The following is a 19,710-nucleotide window of genomic DNA, read 5'->3' as shown; positions in this document are numbered from 1 at the left end:
TACCACTTGAGCCTCAGCGCCACTTCCAGCCTTTTCTGTGTATGTAACACTGAGGAATCGAACCCAGGCCTTCATGCATGCTAGACAAGCACTCTACCACTAAGCCACATTCCTAGCCCTCTACTCAACACAAAATACAAAGGAAGGAAGGAAGGAGGGAGAGAGGAGGGAGGGATGGAAGGAAAGAAGGAAAGAAGGAAGGAAAGAAGGAGGGAGAGAGGGAGGGAGGGAGGGAGGGAGGGGAGGGAAGGAAAGATCTAACTTTATGGCTCCTGGAAAAGCCAAGGTCTCAAGGGCCGTCATCACTACGTTCTTCAGCGACCACACCTTGTAGGAGACAGAATCTCACTGCCCTTGGAATGATGCGGGCTTCATGCAATGGCCCTGCCTCCCTTTTAGCTCTGCCTCTCCCAAGCACCCCTGCACTTGAACTCCCTTGAGCCGACCTTGATCATGCTGTAGAGCGACTTCTCATACTTGGTCCGGAAGATCTCCCGAATGTCCAGCATGTCCAGCTCACTGCGGGTGACCATGATGCGGATCAGGGTATTGTCCCGGGTCCCCAGGCCCTGGATGACAAACAGGTTTGACACAGGTCCTTGAGAAGAGGCTGAGAGCCCCTAGCATAGGCCGAAACACAATTTTCATAATCAAAAGTGAAAAACAAGCCAGGCGTTGGTAGCTCACATCTGTCATCCTAGCTACTCAGGAGGCTGAGATCTGAGGATTGCAGTTCAAAGCCAGCCTGGGCAGAAAAGGCCGTGAGACTCTTATCTCCAGTTAACTACTAGAAAACCAGAAATGGCGCTGTGGCTCAAGTGGTAGAGTGCTTGCCTTGAGTTAAGAGCTCAGGGACAGCGCCCAGGCCCAGAGTTCAAGCCCCATGACTGATTAAAAAAAAAAAAGAAAGTGAAAAATGACTGGCAAAAGACGCACACTGGCCCCAACCAGTCACACCAGCCCCACACCACACACCTTCATGGCCTTGAAGAGTCTTTCGGCAAAATACTCTGAGGTACTCCGGATACATTTCACTGGAAAGAGGAAGAAGAGGCGGATTATTCTGACCGGATTAGGAAAGCTATGACCTTGTTTCTATCCCTTAGGAGCCACCAAATTCAAAAGGCAGGAAGAATCCTGGCTTTTGGGTTGGTTTATTTTTGCTTTGTTTTGTTATTTTTTTGGTGGGTCAGTGTCCCTCAGCTCTTCAGCTCAAGGCTAGCGCTCTACCACTTGAGCCACAGCGCCACTCTCCGGCTTTTTTCTTTTTGCTTATGTGGGGCTGAGGAATCGAACCCAGGGCCTCAGGCATGCAAGGCAAACGCTTTACCACTGAGCCACCTTCCCAGCCCCACCAGCTCCATTTCTCTATCCTAGTCACTGCCCATCACCTCCTTCTATCCAGGGATGCATCCAGAAGAGTTCCTACATTCCTGGTGTGTTTGTGCAGTGCACTGACATAAACAGAGAGGTTGCCTTGTGTGAAGACTTGTTACACACAGCCTTGGCAACATGTGTTCAGTCATAATAATAAACAAATAATCAATTAAACAAAGAAAGAAATCAGCCAAGGAGCCTACAGAAATCACAAGAGTTGGTCTGGGTATCGGTGGCTCACGCCTGTCATCCTAGCTACTCAGGAGGCTGAGATCTGAGGATCTCGTTTCAAAGCCAGCCCAGGCAGGAAAGTCCATGAGACTCTGATCTCCAATAAACCACTAGAAAACCGGAAGTGGCGCTGTGGCTCAAGCGGTAGAGTGCTCGCCTTGAGCTGAAGAGCTGAGGGACAGCGCCCAGGCCCAGAATTCAAGACCCATGATCGACCAAAAACAAAAAAAAAAGGAAGAAAGAAAAAGAGAAATCAGAAGAGTCTATCTCAAAGATCTACGTCCTGTTTCTGGTCCTTTACCATTTCATAGGAACTGAGCCCAATCAGGGGTAGGTGCTGGGTGGAAGGTGAAAGGTGTTTCTTTGGGTTCTATTATACCAGGAAGGTACTGGCAGTGGAGTCACGTGACAAAGCAGGTCAGACCCCAACTACTTCAAATAAGGCTGGCAGGGGACAATGTGTATATGGGGGTGGGGGGGAAGATGAGGCCTGAGATAGGAATTCATAGTCGCTGGTGCCAGTGGCTCATGCCGGTAATCCTAGCTACACAGGAGGCTGAGATCTGAGGATAGTAGTTCAAAGCCAGCAAGAAATCCAGACCACCCTCCCCCCCCCCCCCCCCACACACACACCAGTTGTGAGCCTTGAACTCAAGGCTTGGGCCTTGTCCCTAAGCCTCTTTGTGTTCAAGGCTAGATCTCTACCACTTTGAGCCACAGCTCCACTTCTGGTTTTCTGGTGGTTAATTAGAGATGAGAGTCTCACGGACTTTCCTGCCTGGGCTGGCAGGGAATTTGAGAGAGGCACTGGGTTTGGATCTGAGCCTTCACCATTGAAGGCTGGAAGAGCAGTGCTTATTCTCTGCCCTTTCCTAAAGGTTAAGCACTGTGGTGCGGGCACAATAGGACCTCCACAAGGGTCTTTTTAAAAAATTCCTTTTATGTTCGGGTCTTAAACTCAGGGCCTTATACTCTTGCTTGGCTTTTTTCCGCTCAAGGCAGGGGCTCTACTTCTTGAGCCACACCTCCACCACTTTTGGCTTTTTTGGTGGCTACTTGGAGATTAAGAGTATCTCGGATTTGTCTTCCTGGGCTGGCCTTCAACAATGATCCTCAGATCGCAGCCTCCTGAGCAGCTGGGATTACAGGCATGAGTCTAGGCTCCACAAGGATCTTTGGTTATGATCATCACTATCTTAGCCCCAAGTTCAGTGCTTTGCTCCCTCTATCACTGTGGAGGAGGGGGGAGGCAGAAATCAGGCCCGTCTGCTTTCCTTCCCTACTCCACAAATGAGTTCCCCGTGTCCAAATTCCTGGCCCCTTTCTCTGGGGCTGGCATCCCAGAATCCCTTGGGAAGGTGATCTCAGGACATACCCACAGCCAGCATTAGTTTCTCAAAGTCCCCAGACAGTTCTCCTCGGATGCTGGCTTCGATCGGCTTCCCTGTGGTCCTCAGATACTCATCAAACACTGTGTCAAAAGAGAGAAAGATGTCTAGGTTACTGTCCTTGAAATGGCAAGAAGGGCACAGTGACTTCTGAGGGATGGGACCTACGTATGTAATTCTACCATATATATGTATATATTTATCTTATCTATATATAGGCTTATATATTTATATCTATAGATATATTTATAGATATAAATTATATATATACTTATAGATATATTTATATATTTACAGCTATAGATTTATCTATGGATAGGTATGTTTATCTACCTATATCCATCTATAGACTTTATATCTATATGGCTACAGAATTCATTTCTCTATATATCTATATCTGTATCTACATGGCCCCTCATTAATGACTTAGAAGAGGGACCCTATAAAACCACTCATTTCTCATGGAATCAGCTTTTGGATCGGGGCTAAAGTAGCTGTTGTGTCACTTAAAAGGTAAAGAGAGGGCGATCTGGGCACAAACCCCCAGGCAGGCAAGCTATGGGGTCTTTTCTGGAACTTACCCAAGCGGAGATGCTGCTTGCTGCGATTTCCCAAGATATAAATGAACTGGGCCTCATCCGTTCCCCATTTCAGTTCCCCTGCCTCATACAGATCCTAAAGAGAAGAGGTATGAATTAATGGCCACAAAACCTCAAGAGGGTTCGGGGTGTTGCCCAAGTAGGAGAGTATGGACCTAATAAGCACAAAGCCCTGAGTTCAAATCACAATATTAAAATAAATAAATACAAATAAATAAAAAGGAAGAGGAATCTGGGGGGACAGGACAGCCTAGCCAAGTCATTCAGAACAGATCCTGACATTAGCAGTAATTGGTAGCCTCAGGACCTTTGCATATACCTGCAAGCCTTCCTTCCTTTCTTTCTGGGGAAGCTCTTCAACTTTCATGGCTCCAATTAAATGTCCTTTTTTTTCCTCCCTCAAAGTACCACCCCCCCCCTACAGTCTCCAGGTAGAATTCTCTTTCCTTCTCTCTTTCTCCCATCACTTTTTGTTCTTTATCTCCTTGACCTACCGTGGGTTACAATACTTCCTCACATGTCTATCTCCCCGATCGATGTGTGCCCATCTTTCCAGTACTGTCTGATGCTGTTTATGAAGTGATTGGCAGAAGGCCAGGCATTTAACTCCAATCCACAGGACGTAACGGAATGAATAAAATCAACCACAACGAAAGCTCCAAAATCCATCTCACCTGTGTACCTGCTATGTATACCTCTGAAAGATAAACTTTGACCTTTTCTTCCACAAAGCACTATCTAAATAAATACATAAATATCCCCGTGACCCCCTCCCACTCCCCCTCTCCCCAGGCTCCTCAGCGGTGTCTTGGGGACCTTCCCTCAGTGCCTGCTTACCTGGACATCCTGCTGGACTAAGTCCTCGCTCACGACATCATCCTCCTCCCTGGTTCCCTAGACAGAGAGACAAGGAAAATGTGTCTCCAACAGTGCAGAGCCTGGGAGCCAGCGCTGGAGCAGAGAAGAAGAGAAACCCTGGTGGTGCAGAGGTGAACAGCAGCGGTGGTGCTAGGTGTCTGGGTCAGGAGAAACACTTAGCTGCCGTGGGATTAAGAATGGCATCTGGGCTGGGCAGGTGGCTCAGTGGTAGAGTGCTTGCCTTGCATGCATGAGGCCCTGGGTTCGATTCCTCAGTACCACATAAATAGAAAAAGCCGGAAGAGGCACTGTGGTTCAAGTGGTAGAGTGCTAGCCTTGAGCAAAGGAAAGTCAGGGACAGGGCAGAGGCCCTGAGTTCAAGCCCCAGGACTGGCCAAAAGCAAACAAACAAACAAAAAGACAAGCCAGGTGCCAGTGGCTCACGCCTATAATCCTAGCTACTCAGGAGGCTGAGATCTGAGGATCCCAGTTCAAAGCCAGCCCAAGCAGAAAAGTCTCTGTGAGACTCTGATCTCCAATTAACCAGAAATAGTCCTGTGGCTCAAAGTGGTAGAGCTCTAACCTTGAGCAAAAGAGTTCAGGGACAGTGTCCAGGCCCTGAGTTCCAGCCCCATGACTGACAAAAAAAAAGGCATCTGATTCCTAGAGAATCATACAATGATCTCTCTCCTCGGCTGCCCAGTTATTCTCAGGGCCACAACCAAACCGGACATAGCCAGGGTCTCCCAGGTGTTTCCCTAGGCTGTAACACTGAGGCCATCTCGGAAGCCAGGACCCGAAATCTGGATGGCAGTGCCTATGACAACAGTGCCACAAGGCAAAGGGCTGGCACGTTTGCAGGAAGATTTCCCCAAGGACGATCTGGGTCTTGAATCACAGGTCTGAGTGCACAGCCCCAAAGGCGCAGACCCTCCTGATGCTCCTATTGCTCAAGCCCCGAGCCCCATCCAATAGAGGACACAGAGAAACAGGACGCTGCTCAAAGGGGCCAACCCGGATCCTTGCTTCCCGGAACAGAGGTGCACATGTATGGGAAAACATGAAGAAAAAAGCTCCAGTGTGGCAGGCTGAATTTGCCCACAGATAACCCTCTCAGAGCCCCTTTGGTGATGGCCCCTTGGGGGGCTGGGAAGGAGCCCAGCCCAGCTGTGAATGCCTCTCTGAGCAAGCGGAGGAGAGGTACCTGAGCCTAGATCCTCAGAACAACCTCTCAGGCTCCAGTGAACACAGCAGACAGTGTGTGGAGGGGAGGGAAGGAAGACACAATACGAAAGAAGGACTCACATCAGATCATCCACCTGCCAAAGCATCAGGGACAAGGGCCCCTTAGCCCCCAGGAGCCTCTCTGCAAGGCCGCTCTGTGGAGGGGCCCAGGAACGCCCTGTACTCACCTGGAGCAGGACGATGAGCATCTTCTGGAAGTGGCCGGAAGTGTCGCCAATGATGTCAGACTCCAGGTCTCGCTCATAGGCTGCAGGAGGACACACAAACTCTAGCCTCATCTCCAGAGGCCCCCGGGATTCTTGCTGACCCCCACCAAAGTGATCAGGTATTTGTCACAAGTCCCCAAACCCAGATACATGGCAGATACATATCCCACACCCCACACAGAGTACTTATTGGACCCATGGGCAGATGGGTGGTGTCAAAGGGAAGGGAGGACAGGGGGTGTGGCCAGTCTCAGTGGCTCCACCCCCACAATCACCTTCATTTCACATGCAAAGATCCTGAGCAAGGATCTCCTTCCCATCATCTTACCATCTTTGTATGCTGCCACCAGCTGGTGGATCTGTTCGTTGGTCCGGGAAGCCAAGATCTCAATGAGGCATTTCTCATCTGTGCCGGCTCCCTAAGAGAAAAGGGGCGAGGATAGAGGGTCAATCGGCGGCCTGGGCTGCAAGACCTCAGCACTGAAACCGCTGACACCGCTGACACTCAAGGCATGGGTTCTAGTCCTGTTTTGATCAGCAGCGTGTGTGTGTGTGTGTGTGTGTGTGTGTGTGTGTGTGTGTGTGTGTGTGTGTGTGTGTGTGTGTGTGTGTGTGTTTTGATCAGCAGCGTGTGTGTGTGTGTGTGTGTGTGTGTGTGTGTGTGTGTGTGTCTCCTGGAGCTTGAACTTAGGACCTGGACACTGTCGCTGAGCTTTTTCTGCTCAAGGCTAGTGCGTGTGTGTGTGTGTGTGTGTGTGTGTGTCTCCTGGAGCTTGAACTTAGGACCTGGACACTGTCGCTGAGCTTTTTCTGCTCAAGGCTAGTGCTCTACCACTTGAGCCACCCAGCTCTATTTCCAGCTGTTTTTTGTTTTTACTGGTTAATTGGAAATAAGTCTCCTGGGCTTTCCTGCCTGGGCTGGCTTTGAACTGTGATCCTCAGATCTCAGCCTCCTGAGTAGCTCAGGGACAGCGCCTAGGCCCAGAATTCAAGCCCCATGACTGACAAAAAAATAAATTATAAAACTAAAAATACAATCTTGCCAGGCACTGGTAGCTCACATCTGTCCTCCTAGGTACTCAGGTGGCTAAGATTTCAGGATCAAAATTCAAAGCCAGCCTGAGTAGGAAAGCCCATGAGACTCTTACATCCAATTAACCAATGAAAAGGTGGAAATGGAAGTATGGCTCAAGTGGTAGAGCACCAGCCTTGACAGAAACCAGTACCAATACAATTTTTTTAAACAGAGACTGTTTTCCTGGGCCTTGGTTTTCTTTTCTTTTTTTTTTGGGGGGGGGGGGAGTTGTTGGTCTTGGGGCTTGAACTCTGAGCCTGGGCGCTGTCCCTCAGCTCTTCAGCTCAAGGCTAGCGCTCTACCACTTGAGCCACAGTGCCCCCTTCTGGATTTTTTGTTTATGTGGTGCTGAGGAATCGAACCCAGGGCCTCATGCATGCGAGGCACGCGCTCTACCACTGAGCCACCTTCCCAGCCCCATGGGCTTTGGTTTTCTCATGTGCAAAGCAGAGCCGTTCTTAGGCTTAGTTGCTCACGTAGCTGGTGAGGGATGCTGAGGAGGCGGTAAGGTCACACGCCTGCTCTCTCTGCCTCTGAACTGCACTCATGTTGATAACCCAATGCCAGCAGTGACCACGCCTCTTTGACTGCCAAGTGCAGGATCCGAACCAGGGCTTTTAATTACAGATCCTGCGGGACTGACAATGGAGCTCAGGGGCCAGGTGATCTATCCCTGAGCTCTATCCCATCAAAGACATCATGATCATGGGCTTTTTTACCTTCCCTCATTTTTCCTTGCAGACAGCGCATGCGTGAACACCCCATCCCCCCCCGCCCCCAGTCCCTCCTCTCATCCTAACACGACTCCACTCTCCTACTTACCAAATCCCAGCCTATCCAAGCTGTTGAGCATGACAAGATCTCAAATGTCCCCCCAAAAAATCTGTTCCCCAGGCATTCCCTAAATTACCCTCAGACATCCTCTAAGGCCCCTCTAGGGCCTGGGATTTTTCCCTGATGACTCTCTTCAGGGCACCTCGGACACTGTATTTTTGTCCTGTTTTGTTTAATCTTCACATAGTTGCTAACAGAGGGGTTTCAATACCACACCCTGCTTCCCTCAGAAGTATAAACTCCCGGGTCAAGGCCAAGGTCTTGTGGAGTCTGTGTCACACATCTGTCCACAGCTGGCTGTCTAGAGTAGACAGGTAAGCCCTGTGGCTGCCTCTAGAAGCATGATGTCATCTGTTGTGGAGATCTGGGCCCAGCGGATGCCTGTTGGAGAGCCCTAGAATCCCTCATTACCCATACCCTGGCCCCCAAGCCCCAAACTCGCCCTCATGCTTACTTACCGAGATGGCATCTTTGATTTCCTTGGCATCACAATAGGCGAGTGGCCTCATCAGGCCCACGATGAGCCGCTCAAACTTCCCCGTCAGTTCGTACTTCAAGTCTGCAATGAGGTCCTGAGGGGGGGGGAAGAGGTGGGGCTCATGGCACAGGTACAGGCCCCAAGGCCTTAGGTGATGGGCCCTGAGTCACCTGTTGCAGGTGTACACGCTGTTACCCCTGAAAGCCAGCCCTAGGAACCTCAGTCACCCACCCAGGCATTCATCAAATGGGTCACGCAGGTTCAAGTCCCAGCACAGCACCCTTCCTACCCCTGACTGCTTCCCTGTCTACCGTGCTCCCCCCCTACAATCTGGGAATTTTCCCAGTGGTGCCCTAACACCAGCACAGAGCCCCGGATGTAGCAGGTGTGCTAGCCTTAGGTCAGACTACACGAAGAGAAAGAGCCAGGGCAGGTTCTGAGGCTGAAGGGCCAGCATGGGGGCTGACCCTCACCCTCTCTGCCCTTGGTTGCCATGGTTACCTTGCCATAGAGAGACTTATAGCTCTGACAGATGTCCTGCCTCTGCCTGTTGCTCCGGGAGGTGATCAGCTCCAGTATGGCCTCCTTGTCACTGCCTGGAAGAGGGGAGATGATCGTCATGAGCCCACACCGCCTCCAGGAAGCCCTCTCAGGCTGCTTCCTCGTCAGAGCCCTGGGGTCAATGAGGTCTCTTAAGTCCTCATTGAAAGGTATTATAGTACAAGGAAGGAAAATGAGGGGCAAGGACTTGTCTAGGATCTTACAATCTGAGCGTAACTTAGGTATCAGCCAGGTGCCAGTGGTAGCTCAGACCTTTCATCCTGGCTACTCAGGAGGCTGAGATCTGAGGATCAAGCTTTGAAGCCTGCCTGCGCAGGAAAAGCCCCTGAGACTTTTATCTCTGATGAATCACAGAAAAAGCTGGAAGTGGCGCTGTGACTCAAGTGGTAGAATGCTAGCCTTGAGCAAAAGGAGCTCAGAGACAACGCCTAGACCCAGAGTTCCAGCCCCTAGAACTAGCCAAAAAGAACAAAAAGAAAAGAAAATCCCATGTCTCCAAGGAAGAAAGCAATAAGCACCGAAGCCAGGGTAGCAGTTACCCTGAGCGAAGGCAGGGGGACCTATGGGGAGGGGCCCACCAAGATGATTTTCAAGTACACCAAGAAGGCCCTCACTTTCCTGGAATTGGGGAGAAGAGTAGAGTAGGGGCTGTGGAGAAGGCTTCCAATATCCTTTATGATTTACTGTTGGCCCCAAATGTTTTATTTTATTTATTTCTTGCCACTCCTGGGGCTTGAACTCAGGGCCTGTGTACTGTCCTTGAGCCACAGCACCACTTCTGGCTTTTTCTGTGTATGTGGTACTGAGGAATCGAACCCGGGGCTTCATGCATGCTAGGCAAGCACTCTACCACTAAGCCACATTTCCAGCCTTGGCCCCAGATGCTTTATTATGAATAAGGTTATTATGGGGGGGGGGCACAGCTTGGTGGCAGAAAACCCAGTGCATGAGGTACTGGGCTCAATCCTTAACTTCACAAACAAATGAAAACCACAGGACATTTCACTGTCTCATGCCCTTTCCCACCAACAGGAACAGGCTCTGGGCTATGCCCACACTTTTAGCAAGCACAGGCAAACTCCAATGAAGCCTCCTTCCTGCAAAACCTATTGTCCGGGAGGCCTGAAACCCACCAAAGCCCTTCATGGCGGTGTACAGAGCCTCGGCATCCTGATTGGGATTGAAGTCTGGGAAGTCGTGGATAGAGCCTCGGTACTTGGCACCCTGTGGAAAGAAAGGCAGAGGGTAACATGTTGACCTTGGGTCTGGACTGCTGGAACAAATCAAGGCTGAGGTCCTTTCCTCTGATAAAACCAAGTACTGAGCTAGGTAAGGTGGCTCACACCTGTAATCCCAGCTACTCAGGAGGCTGAGACAGGAGGATCAACGTTCAGAACTGACCCCGGGAAAAGCAGAAAACCCTATTTGAAAAGCAAATTTAAAACAGAAAAAGTATGAAATTGGTGGTTCACGCCTATAATCCTAACCACTCAGGAGGCTGAAAAGTTAGTTGAACCTCAATTCCTTCCCCCTAACTGCCCCCCCCCCGACTTGTGGGGGCTTGAACTCTGGGCCTGGGCACTGTCCCTGAGCTCTTTTTGCTCAAGGCTCTACTACTTTGAGCCACAGCACCATTTCTGGTATTCTGGTGGTTAATTGAAGATAAAAGTCCTGTCAGGATGGCTTTGAACCAGAATCCTCATATCTCAGTTTCCTGAGAAGCTAGGATTACAGGTGTGAGCCACCAATTCCTGGCTTCGTTGAAGCTCTTCAATCAACCACCAAAAAACACAGAACTGGAGCTGTGGCTCAAAGTGGTTGATTGCTAGGTTTTTTTTGCCAGTCCTGGGGCTTGAACTCAGGTCTTGGGCACTGTCCCTGAGCTGTTTTTGCTCTACCACTAGAGCCACAGTGCCACGTGTGGCTTTTTCTGTTGATGTGGTACTGAGGAATCGAATCCAGGGCTTCATGCATGGTAGGCAAGCACTCTACCACTAAGCCACATTCCCAGCCTGAGAGCTAGTCTTGAGCAAAAAAAACAAAAACAACAATTTTAGGGACTGCACCCAGGCCCTGAATTCAAACCCCATGAAAAAAAAAAAAAAGAGAAAGAGAGAAAGAAAGAAAGGGAGGAAGGAAGGAAGGAAGGAAGGAAGGAAGGAAGGAAGGAAGGAAGGAAGGGGGGAGGGAGGAGGAGAGGGAAGGAGGGAGAATACTGGGGGAGGGGCATGGCTAGGCTTTCAGATGCCTGAATTCAAGTCCTAATACTACCAAAAGAGCAAAACAAAATGAATGAAAAAACAAATACTGTTCACATAACTCCAGGGAAAGGTGTAGGTGAATCTCTGGATCTACTTGTTCCAACTTACAAGGACAGTGCCATTTCTCCATGGAGGGTGGTGTGGCCAAGATCCACAGCCCTGGCCACCCCCAGGAAAGAGGATAAACATCTGGCTGGCTGGAAGGTATGAAAATGATCCTGTGAGACCCACAAGAACCCCTTTTCTTTTCTTTTTTCTTTTTTGTCGGTCATGGGGCTTGAATTCTGGGCCTGAGCGCTGTCCCTCAGCTATTCAGCTCAAAGTGACCACTCTACCATTTGAGCCACAGTGCCACTTCCTGTGGCACTTTTGGTGGTTTATTGGAGATAAGAGTCTCTCGGGGACTTTCCTGCCTGGGCTGGCTTTGAATTGCAATCCTCAGATCTCAGTCTCCTGAATAGCTAGCTAGGATTACAGGCATGAGACACTGGCTCTTTTATTTTCATGCACTCACAGTTCAAAAGCCCTTTGCCCTACACTCCAGTGATTATTTTAGCAGCTGCTTGAGCCAAACCAAGCCAAGAGAAGCAAAGGCAGAGAGGCGAAGCCACTTAAAGAAGCCACCCAAAGCCAGGCACCAGTGGCTCACTCCTGTAATCCTAGCTACTCAGGAGGCTGAGATCTGAGGATCACAGTTCAAAGCCAGACCAGGCAGGAAAGTCCATGAGACTCTTATCTCCAATTAACCACCACAAAACCAGAAGTGGAGCTGTGGCTCAAGTGGTAGAGCATTACCTTGAGCTGAAGAACATGGGGACAGCACCCAGGCCCTAAGTTCAAGCCCATGACTGATTTAAAAAAAAAAAAAAAAAAGCTACCCAGACCCCATACCTCATCCCCTGTCCCCACAAGCCTTCCAGCTGCTAATTTACTCAGGGGATCCAAAGCCAGAGCTCCGCGCCCCCCGTCCCCCAAGTTCAATGCAGAAATAAGAGCTGTCTGTCTCTGTGGGGCCAGTTGAGTAAACCAAGCCGTGAACCAGCATCCGAGGACAAGCTGGCAAAGGTCCCTGGAGGCCAGGAGAGGTAGACTAAGACATCAGATCTAAACCTGAATGGACAATGGGTTCAGAGGTGGCAGGTACCTGCGGGTCAGCCATGGCACTGAGAAACACAGGGTTCAGGAAGGAGTATAGCAGAGAGCTGCAGAGATAGCATTTGATTGGGGGGGGGGGAGGAGCCCATAAATCCCAACAAAGCAAGTAACAACTATCTCTGATAGAAGCAAGGTTAATGAGCCAGGGCCAAATTCTGCTTGGGGGATGGTGGAGGCAGAAAAGGATTCTTGGACCAAGTAGCTGCAGGGCATGGGGGTGGGGTGACCCACACATTCACTTTCAAGGAGCAAGAGCCTGCTGTTCCGTTTATGTCTGCGGAGGCGTGACGCGTGGGCGCCCGGGCTGCTATTTAAAGTTCTGCAAAGGCCAGCGTGACTAGAAAGTGACACAGCCTTCTTCCCGCCATCCACAAATCTCCTGCAACCAGATCAGGCCCTGGGCAGGGAAGGAAGGAGTCACAGGCCAAACACTGGACGGTGGCAACTTGCAGGAAACTTGTGTTGCCCCATGCTAAGGGTCCCCAACGCCTCATTTTTTTGACATTCCTAAAGCCAGCTTGGCACAGACAGACAATCTGATCTCGGGACCCCCAGAGAAGCAGGTACCAGACCCAGCCCACGTGCCACTCAGAGATGACCAGGGACAACACTCAAGTGCTGTCACCAAGAGTTCAGTGGACAGGAAGACAACCGATGTCCACGCTGGAACTTTACATCTAACCCCCTAAGTAAATAATCTCCAGCCACAGCTGTTACCCAGAATACCACAGGACCGTGGTCCCTGCAAGAGGGGCTGAGTTTCTTAGCATTGGTCACATGTAGAGACAATCATCTGGGCCCAGTGACAGTCCTCCTCACCCCCCCCCCCCATGTGGAGAGTGCTCCCCTCGTGGATGGCTGGGTCTTTCCTCAGCCTGTCCCGTCTCTTGGCAGAAGGGATCTTGGCTGCAGGTAGACATGATGGAGGGTGGGGGAGGAGGACAAGGGACTTTCCACCTGAAATATTCAGCAGGTCTTGGTGCCAGCTGGTGAGCAGCCTAGGCCCTGGCGCTCTGTAGGCCGAAGCCACACCCAGAACACAGCAGCAGCAGCTGCCCCAGGGAGGGCCACCTGTATGAGACTCCAGCTGCCCTGGTGGAACCTTCTGTAGGTCTTTCTTTGTAAGTTCCCAGTGTTCCAGGGATGGTCATCTGTCTTCTCTTGTCCTGCCCTTTTTTGTTTTTTTTTTGGTTGGTTGTGGGGCTTGAACTCTGGGCCTGGCTGGGCGCTGCCCCTGAGCTCTTTAACTCAAGGCTAACGCTCTACCACTTGAGCCACAGCGCCACTTCCGGTTTTCTGGTGGCTCATTGGAGGTAAGAGTCTCACGAACTTTCCTTGCGTGGGCTGGCTTTGAATCGTGATCCTCAGATCTCAGCCTCCTGAGTAGCTAGGATAACAGGCGTGAGCCTGGTCCTTGTCCTGCTCTTGAAGTGGTTTGGTTCCTCACTGTATTTCAACCCTGCATTTCAGTCCTGGTGAACTAGACCACAGAGCTGGTACCTCGTGAGACATCACACTCTCAGGCCTTCAGGTCCCATGTCCCTCTTTTGAAAGGACAGTTGTAGAAGGAACCAGAGTAAACAGACTCCAGAAAAGGGAGCATTGTGTGAACATGTAAGCGTGTCTGTACAGGGACATGTGTATGGCATAGGGTGGCCACTAGAAACAGAGCTAATAATTGGAGGTGGTAGATACCAACGATTTTATTTTATTTTATATTTGTGCTGGCACTGGGGCTTGAACTCAGGTCCTGGACACACTGTTCCTTAGCTTTTTCTCTCAAGGCTTGTCCTCTATACCTCCGCTTTCAGCTTTTTTGGTGGTTCATTGGAGATAAGAGTCTTGTGGGAAGGGGCTGGGAAGGTGGCTCAGTGGTAGAGCGCTTGCCTTGCATGCATGAGGCCCTGGGTTTGATTCCTCAGCACCACATAAGCAAAAAGAAAAAAGCCGGAAGTGGCGCTGTGGCTCAAATGGTAGAGCGCTAGCCTTGAGCTAAAGAGCTGAGGGACAGCGCCCAGGCCCAGAGTTCAGGCCCCACGACTGGACCCAAAAAAAAAAAAAGAATCTTGTGGGAGCTGGGCACCAGTAGCTCACGCTTGTCATCCTAGCTACTCAGGAGGCTGAGATCTACAGATCATGGTTCAAAGCCAGCCCGAGCAGGAAAAGCTGAGAAACTCTTATCTCCAATAAACCACCAGAAAAACCGGAAGTGGCGCTGTGGCTCAAGTGGTAGAGCGCTAGCCTTGAGCTGAAGAGCTGAGGGACAGCACCCAGGCCCAGAGTTCAAGCCCCATGATCGACACCCCCCCCCCAAAAAAAAAAGTCTTGTGGACTCTCCTGCCTTGACTAGCTTTAAATCTCAATCCTTAGATCTCGGGCTCCTGAGACGCTAGGATTACAGGTGTGAGCCATCGGCGCGTGGCTTAGATATCAACTTGAGCTTGCTGGAAGACTTGTCCCAAGGGAGGGGACCCTAAAGGCCCTGCCACCCTAGAACTTGCTTGCAAGGATGTCTATTAGCCCCTGGTTTGATGATAATAATAAGCACGGGTCAGACAAACAGACACTAGCCCGACTGTTGGCCTTGGAGTCCATAGCTCTATATTCCACTCTCTGACCCCTCTGGTCTCTCCCTGGTTGACCTGTTCATGTGAGTCATCTAGAACCTTACAATACCAATGCCCCATAGGAAGCAACCTGGGAAATACAGAACCGCAAAGCTATGTCTGGAGTTCTGCCTGGAGTGAGTGGGAGAGGTCTGGGGCAGAGCATGCTCTGAAGCCAGGGAAGGGGGAAAGATATGGGGCTATTTTCAGATGCCAAGGTGTTGCACCCAAGCTGTGGCTAGCCTTTGGGCCCCCAGTTCATTTTGTGGCAAGTCATAAAAAACAGGGATGAAGCCAGGCACCGGTGGCTCACACCTGTAACCCTAGTTACTCAGGAGGCTGAGATCTGAGGATCATGTTTGGAAGCCAAGCCAGGTAGGAAGAGTCATGGGACTTTTATCTTCAATGAATCAGCAAAGAGCTGGAAGTAGAGCTATGGCTCAAGTGGTAGAGCAGCAGCCTTGAGCGCATAACCTAAGGGACAGTGCCCAGGCCCTGAGTTCAAGCACCAGTACTAATGCGCAACCCTCTATCTCTATAGGGGGAAAGACCCTCTATTATTGCTTGCTTGCTTGCTTGCTTGCTTCCTTCTTTCCTTTCTTTGTGTCTCCCCACTATTCACTTCCCTTTCTGGGGAACAAATCTTGAGCTATACAGGTCCAGTGGGATCTGGCTCTGAGAGAGGGCCAATCAAGGCGAACACACCTGGAAATTCCCCCAGAAAGCATTAAGAATTCATTTCTCACTAAGACAGAATAGAGCTGCTGGTAACTAGCATGCACAGCAAGGAAGAACAGACCCAAGAACAAAGCCACCCAGAGGAAACCTACTCCCTGAAAGTGGAATCCTGACTAACATTTGAACCCCTGGATCCAGCTAGACCTGAAGTCCCATGCTTGTCAGTCATGTGAGCCAATATACCTAGATCCTTTTCTGCTTGAGGTATTATGTATTGTCACTGGTGACTTGCCTCCAAAGAGGTGTGGCTTTTGAGGGGGTCTCTGAAGTAGGCCTAATGATGCCAGGGGGATCCCAGGTCCCATGGAGGCCAAGAACAACCCTCAACAGAGAGAGCTCTTACCTGTGCTAGCTTGGCCATGATCTTGGTTCAACAGAAGCCACTGTGGAGAAAAAACAGTCATGAGACCTCCATGTTATTCCTGCATTTCCCTCCCCTCTCTCTATTTTCCATCCTGACATCTTCCAGCTGCCTCCAGCCCTCCAGGCTACAACACACACGGAGGTCCAGCTTGGGCCAGAGCCTGTTTACTTTTGCCAGTCCTGGGGCTTGAACTCAGGGCCTGAGCACTCTCCTTGAGCTTTAGTACTCAAGGCTAGCTCTCTATCACTTTGAATCACAGCTCCACTTCCAGCTTTTTTGGGTAGTTACTTGGAGATAAGAGTCTCATGGTCTTTCCTGCCCTGGCTGGTTTCAAATGGCGACCCTCAGATCTCAGCCTCCTGAGTAGCTTGGATTACTGGAGTGAGCTACCAGTGCCCAGCCTGAGACTTTTCTTTCAGGCATAGTGGTGTCTAGACTGGAGTGGTTTGGGTGGGTGGGGGGGGACTCAGACCTGATCATGGACCCACAAATGAACACTACCACCAAGCACCCTCCCCCACTAGTCCTTCCAGGCATGAGACACCCCCTTCTACCCCAGGAAAAGAAACTAAGATTGAGCAACACAACGTGTGGTCCACGGTCAAACAACTGAGATACGAATTCAACCACTATCAGAGTCCAGAGCCCATGCAATGCGCACCATGGCTGGTTCTTCAAGTCACCACAAAGCCAGCTGCAGCCCAGGGTTTCCCAGGCTGCAGATAGCTAGATGCCAGGCTCCCAGCAGCCTCTTTCTAAGGGGAATGGTCCAGCTGGAACCTGGGATCATTATCCACCATCTATACCCAGCCAGGTACCCCACTAGGCTCTGGAGATCCAAGCAGCAACTGGAAGGCAAGGGGAGCGGCTGGTAGAACCCCAGGATGGAGGGTCAGAGACTCTCATCTTGGGGCAGTGTCAATACAGGACCATATTGCTTGGTGTGATTGCCAGGAAAGGACAGAAGTGACAGGATGGAGGATCCTGTGGGCCACTGTGAAGATTAGATTTTTCTAGATAGGACAAGGCCATGAGGGCAGGGGGTACAACACACAAAACAGAAAATGAATAAGAAGCTGGATGCTGGTGAGTCATGCTTAATAATCTTAGCTACTGAGAAGGCTGAGATCTGAGGATCGTGGTTCGAAGCCAGCCCAGGCCAAAAAGTGCCCATGAGACTCATCTCCAATTAACCCCTCAAAACCCAGAAGTGGTGCTGTGGCTCAAGTGGTAGAGCGCTAGCCTTGAGCACAAAGAGGCTCAGGGACTGTGCCCAGGTCCTGAGTTCAAGCCCCACAACCGACAAAAAAAGAAGAAGGAAGTGAATAAGAAGCCAGCACTGGTGGCTTATATGCCTGTAATCCTAGCTACTTAGAAGGTTCGGGGTTCCAAGCCAGCCTAGGCAGACTCTTACCTCCAATCAACCTCCTCCCCCCCCACCATCAAAAAAGCCAGAAGTGTAAGCATGGGTTGATTTAGTAGATCGCCAGCCCTTGAGTTTTGTTTTTTTTTTTTAAGGCAAGTAAGCACGTGAGGTCCTGAGTTCAAGTCTCAGTACTGGCACAAAACCAAAACAAACCCATTTCAATAGGTTTCATTGTTCTATGAGGGGAAATTCTGGGAGGGCAGCCCCTCTTCAGGAAAAAAAAAATCCCAGTGAACACCCCTGCCCTGTCTTTGGCACGGCAAGCCACACGCAGGAGAGCACACGTATTACCTATGTGACCCCAGGGTTATTGCCTACTTTGGACTTCAAGGTTCTGTGGAGCACAAACGTGGGACTTTCATGGGGTTGGTGGAAGGAGCTGGAACAGGCCCTTCCTTATTCTTTGGGCCATTTGCCTGCATCACCTGAAGACTAGTTCCCCCAAGCGATCGATCATGACCGTTATCAGACAGGGGTGCAGAGTGAAGGGCGGAGGGCGGGGGACAGAGGTCCTGTGGCCTGGGGCAGTTCCGCTGGGCTCAGCTGGGTCAACCTGCTCCACTTGGCTCAGCTCAGTTTGAGAAAACCTTGGCTGTTGCCCTGGCAACCAGAGGCCCTCAGCTGCAAATGTGACGCTCTCCCCAGGAAATGGAAACTACCAGCCCCCAATCACAGAGTGGGGGGGGGTGCTGACATCCTGCCCAGGATGGGGCTGACCTCCAGCTGTGGGGTTCCCCAGGCCTGGGGTGGTGGGGCCAGAGGGGAAGGAAATTCCAAGGCCATCAGAAAGACTGAATGAAGCCCTCTGACACCGGGGAGGGAGGACACTATTGGCCGTCACCTGCACCATGGGGCCATTGTGCTTTGGCCTGATTGCTGGAAACCACCCAGGCCCCCATCTGGATAGAGGGGGAGGCTCACACGAGGGGCCTCTTTGGGTGTGCCTACGTGGCAAGCAAGCTTCTCCCCAGAGCTAGGGGGTTCAGACTGTCTGTGGTTCAGAGCCAACCTTCTAGTACATTCCACAGCCCCTCTGGGGACTCTGGGAGCTGATCACACCAAAAGCATTTACAAACTGCTTTTGGCTCTCCGAAGGCCTTGGAGTCTTTCCAGAGCAAACAGGACCGTACGTCTCAAACTGGCTGGACATTTCATATCCAAAGTTCTAGAAGCATGAGAGGGCCCCGTCCCCCAGCCTCTCAGACATCCGAGGGGTGCCTCAGGGAAGAAAAGGGGCTTTCATCCCCCAGTGTCTTGGCTGAACAACCCCAGGGCAAATAGGTTCCTACCTAGCCAGGGCCAAGAGGGACATCAAGAGGATCTGGTTTGGGTTGAGAATGTGGCTCAGTGGTAGAGTGCTTGCCTCGCATGCATGAAGCCCTGGGTTTGATTCCTCAGTACCATATCCATAGAAAAGGCCAGAAGTTGTGCTGTGGCTCAAGTGGTAGAATGCTGACCTTGAGCAAAAGAAGCTCCAAGACAGTGCCCAGACCCTGAGTTCAAGCCCCATGAGTGACCAAAAAAAAAAAAAAAAAAAAAGGATCTGGTTCCTGGGAGCTGGGAAGGTGGCTCAGTGGTAGAGTGCTTGCCTTGCATGCCTGAGGCCCTGGGTTCGATTCCTCAGCACCACATAAGCAAAAAGCCGGAAGTGGCGCTGTGGCTCAAGTGGTAGAGCGCTAGCCTTGAGCTGAAGAGCTGAGGGGCAGCACCCAGGCCCAGAGTTCAGACCCCACGACCGGACAAAAAAAAAAAAAAAGGATCTGGTGCCCAGGCTCCAAGACTACTTCAATGGTTCTGAGGTAAGAATCTGGCTTTGGTAACTTCTAAAAACTTCTCTGGGTGATTCTGAAGTACAGCCAGGTGAGAGCGACTGCTTTCTGCAGGATGCAAAGGTCACCTCTTCCAGGAAGCCAGCAGTGATTTCCCCTCCTTGGAACCCCCACAAAACCTCCCTCCAGCCTCTATTGGATAGACGCTGCTGGCCTCCCTGAACTGTAGGCAAAAAGAAATCTGTATTTCAAAGGAAAAATCCTGCCGGGGGTTTTACTCAGTAGGTAGAGCGCCTGCCTACCAAATGGGAGACTCTTGAGTTCAAAAACAAGCATTGCCAATACTTTTTTTTTTTGACAGTCCTGGGACTTGAACTCAGGGCCTGGGTTCTGTCCCTGAGCCTCTATGTGCTCAAGGCTAGTGCTCTACCACTTGAGCCACAGCACCACTTCTGGCTTTTTCTGTGTTAGGTGGTATAGAGGAATCGAACCTGGGGCTCCAGGCATGTTAGGCAAGCACTCTACCACTGAGCCACATT

At 50.8% G+C, this 19,710-nt stretch overlaps 1 protein-coding gene across 2 annotated transcripts in view; it reads right to left on the bottom strand.

Annotated features, from left to right (window-relative positions):
• Anxa6 (annexin A6) overlaps nucleotides 1-19,710 on the bottom strand; it is a 47,777-nt gene that overhangs the window by 22,155 nt on the left and 5,912 nt on the right. For both annotated transcript variants that reach the window (XM_070022682.1, XM_070022683.1), the window contains exons 2-12: nucleotides 15,956-15,995; nucleotides 9,986-10,076; nucleotides 8,793-8,887; nucleotides 8,272-8,385; nucleotides 6,233-6,323; nucleotides 5,866-5,945; nucleotides 4,433-4,489; nucleotides 3,578-3,671; nucleotides 2,984-3,079; nucleotides 976-1,034; nucleotides 447-569 (exon numbers count right to left, since the gene is read on the bottom strand). In XM_070022682.1, the coding sequence (XP_069878783.1) occupies nucleotides 447-569; nucleotides 976-1,034; nucleotides 2,984-3,079; nucleotides 3,578-3,671; nucleotides 4,433-4,489; nucleotides 5,866-5,945; nucleotides 6,233-6,323; nucleotides 8,272-8,385; nucleotides 8,793-8,887; nucleotides 9,986-10,076; nucleotides 15,956-15,973 (918 nt within the window). In that variant the 5' untranslated portion in view covers nucleotides 15,974-15,995. The remainder of the gene's footprint in view (nucleotides 1-446; nucleotides 570-975; nucleotides 1,035-2,983; nucleotides 3,080-3,577; nucleotides 3,672-4,432; nucleotides 4,490-5,865; nucleotides 5,946-6,232; nucleotides 6,324-8,271; nucleotides 8,386-8,792; nucleotides 8,888-9,985; nucleotides 10,077-15,955; nucleotides 15,996-19,710) is intronic.

The sequence above is a fragment of the Dipodomys merriami genome, unplaced genomic scaffold (assembly GCF_024711535.1).
Source record: "Dipodomys merriami isolate MVZ:Mamm:240054 unplaced genomic scaffold, mDipMer1.0.p SCAF_151, whole genome shotgun sequence".
Classification (NCBI taxonomy): domain Eukaryota; kingdom Metazoa; phylum Chordata; class Mammalia; order Rodentia; family Heteromyidae; genus Dipodomys; species Dipodomys merriami.
The sequence above is the reverse complement of the archived record's forward strand: the minus strand, read 5'-3'. Positions and strand labels throughout refer to the sequence as shown.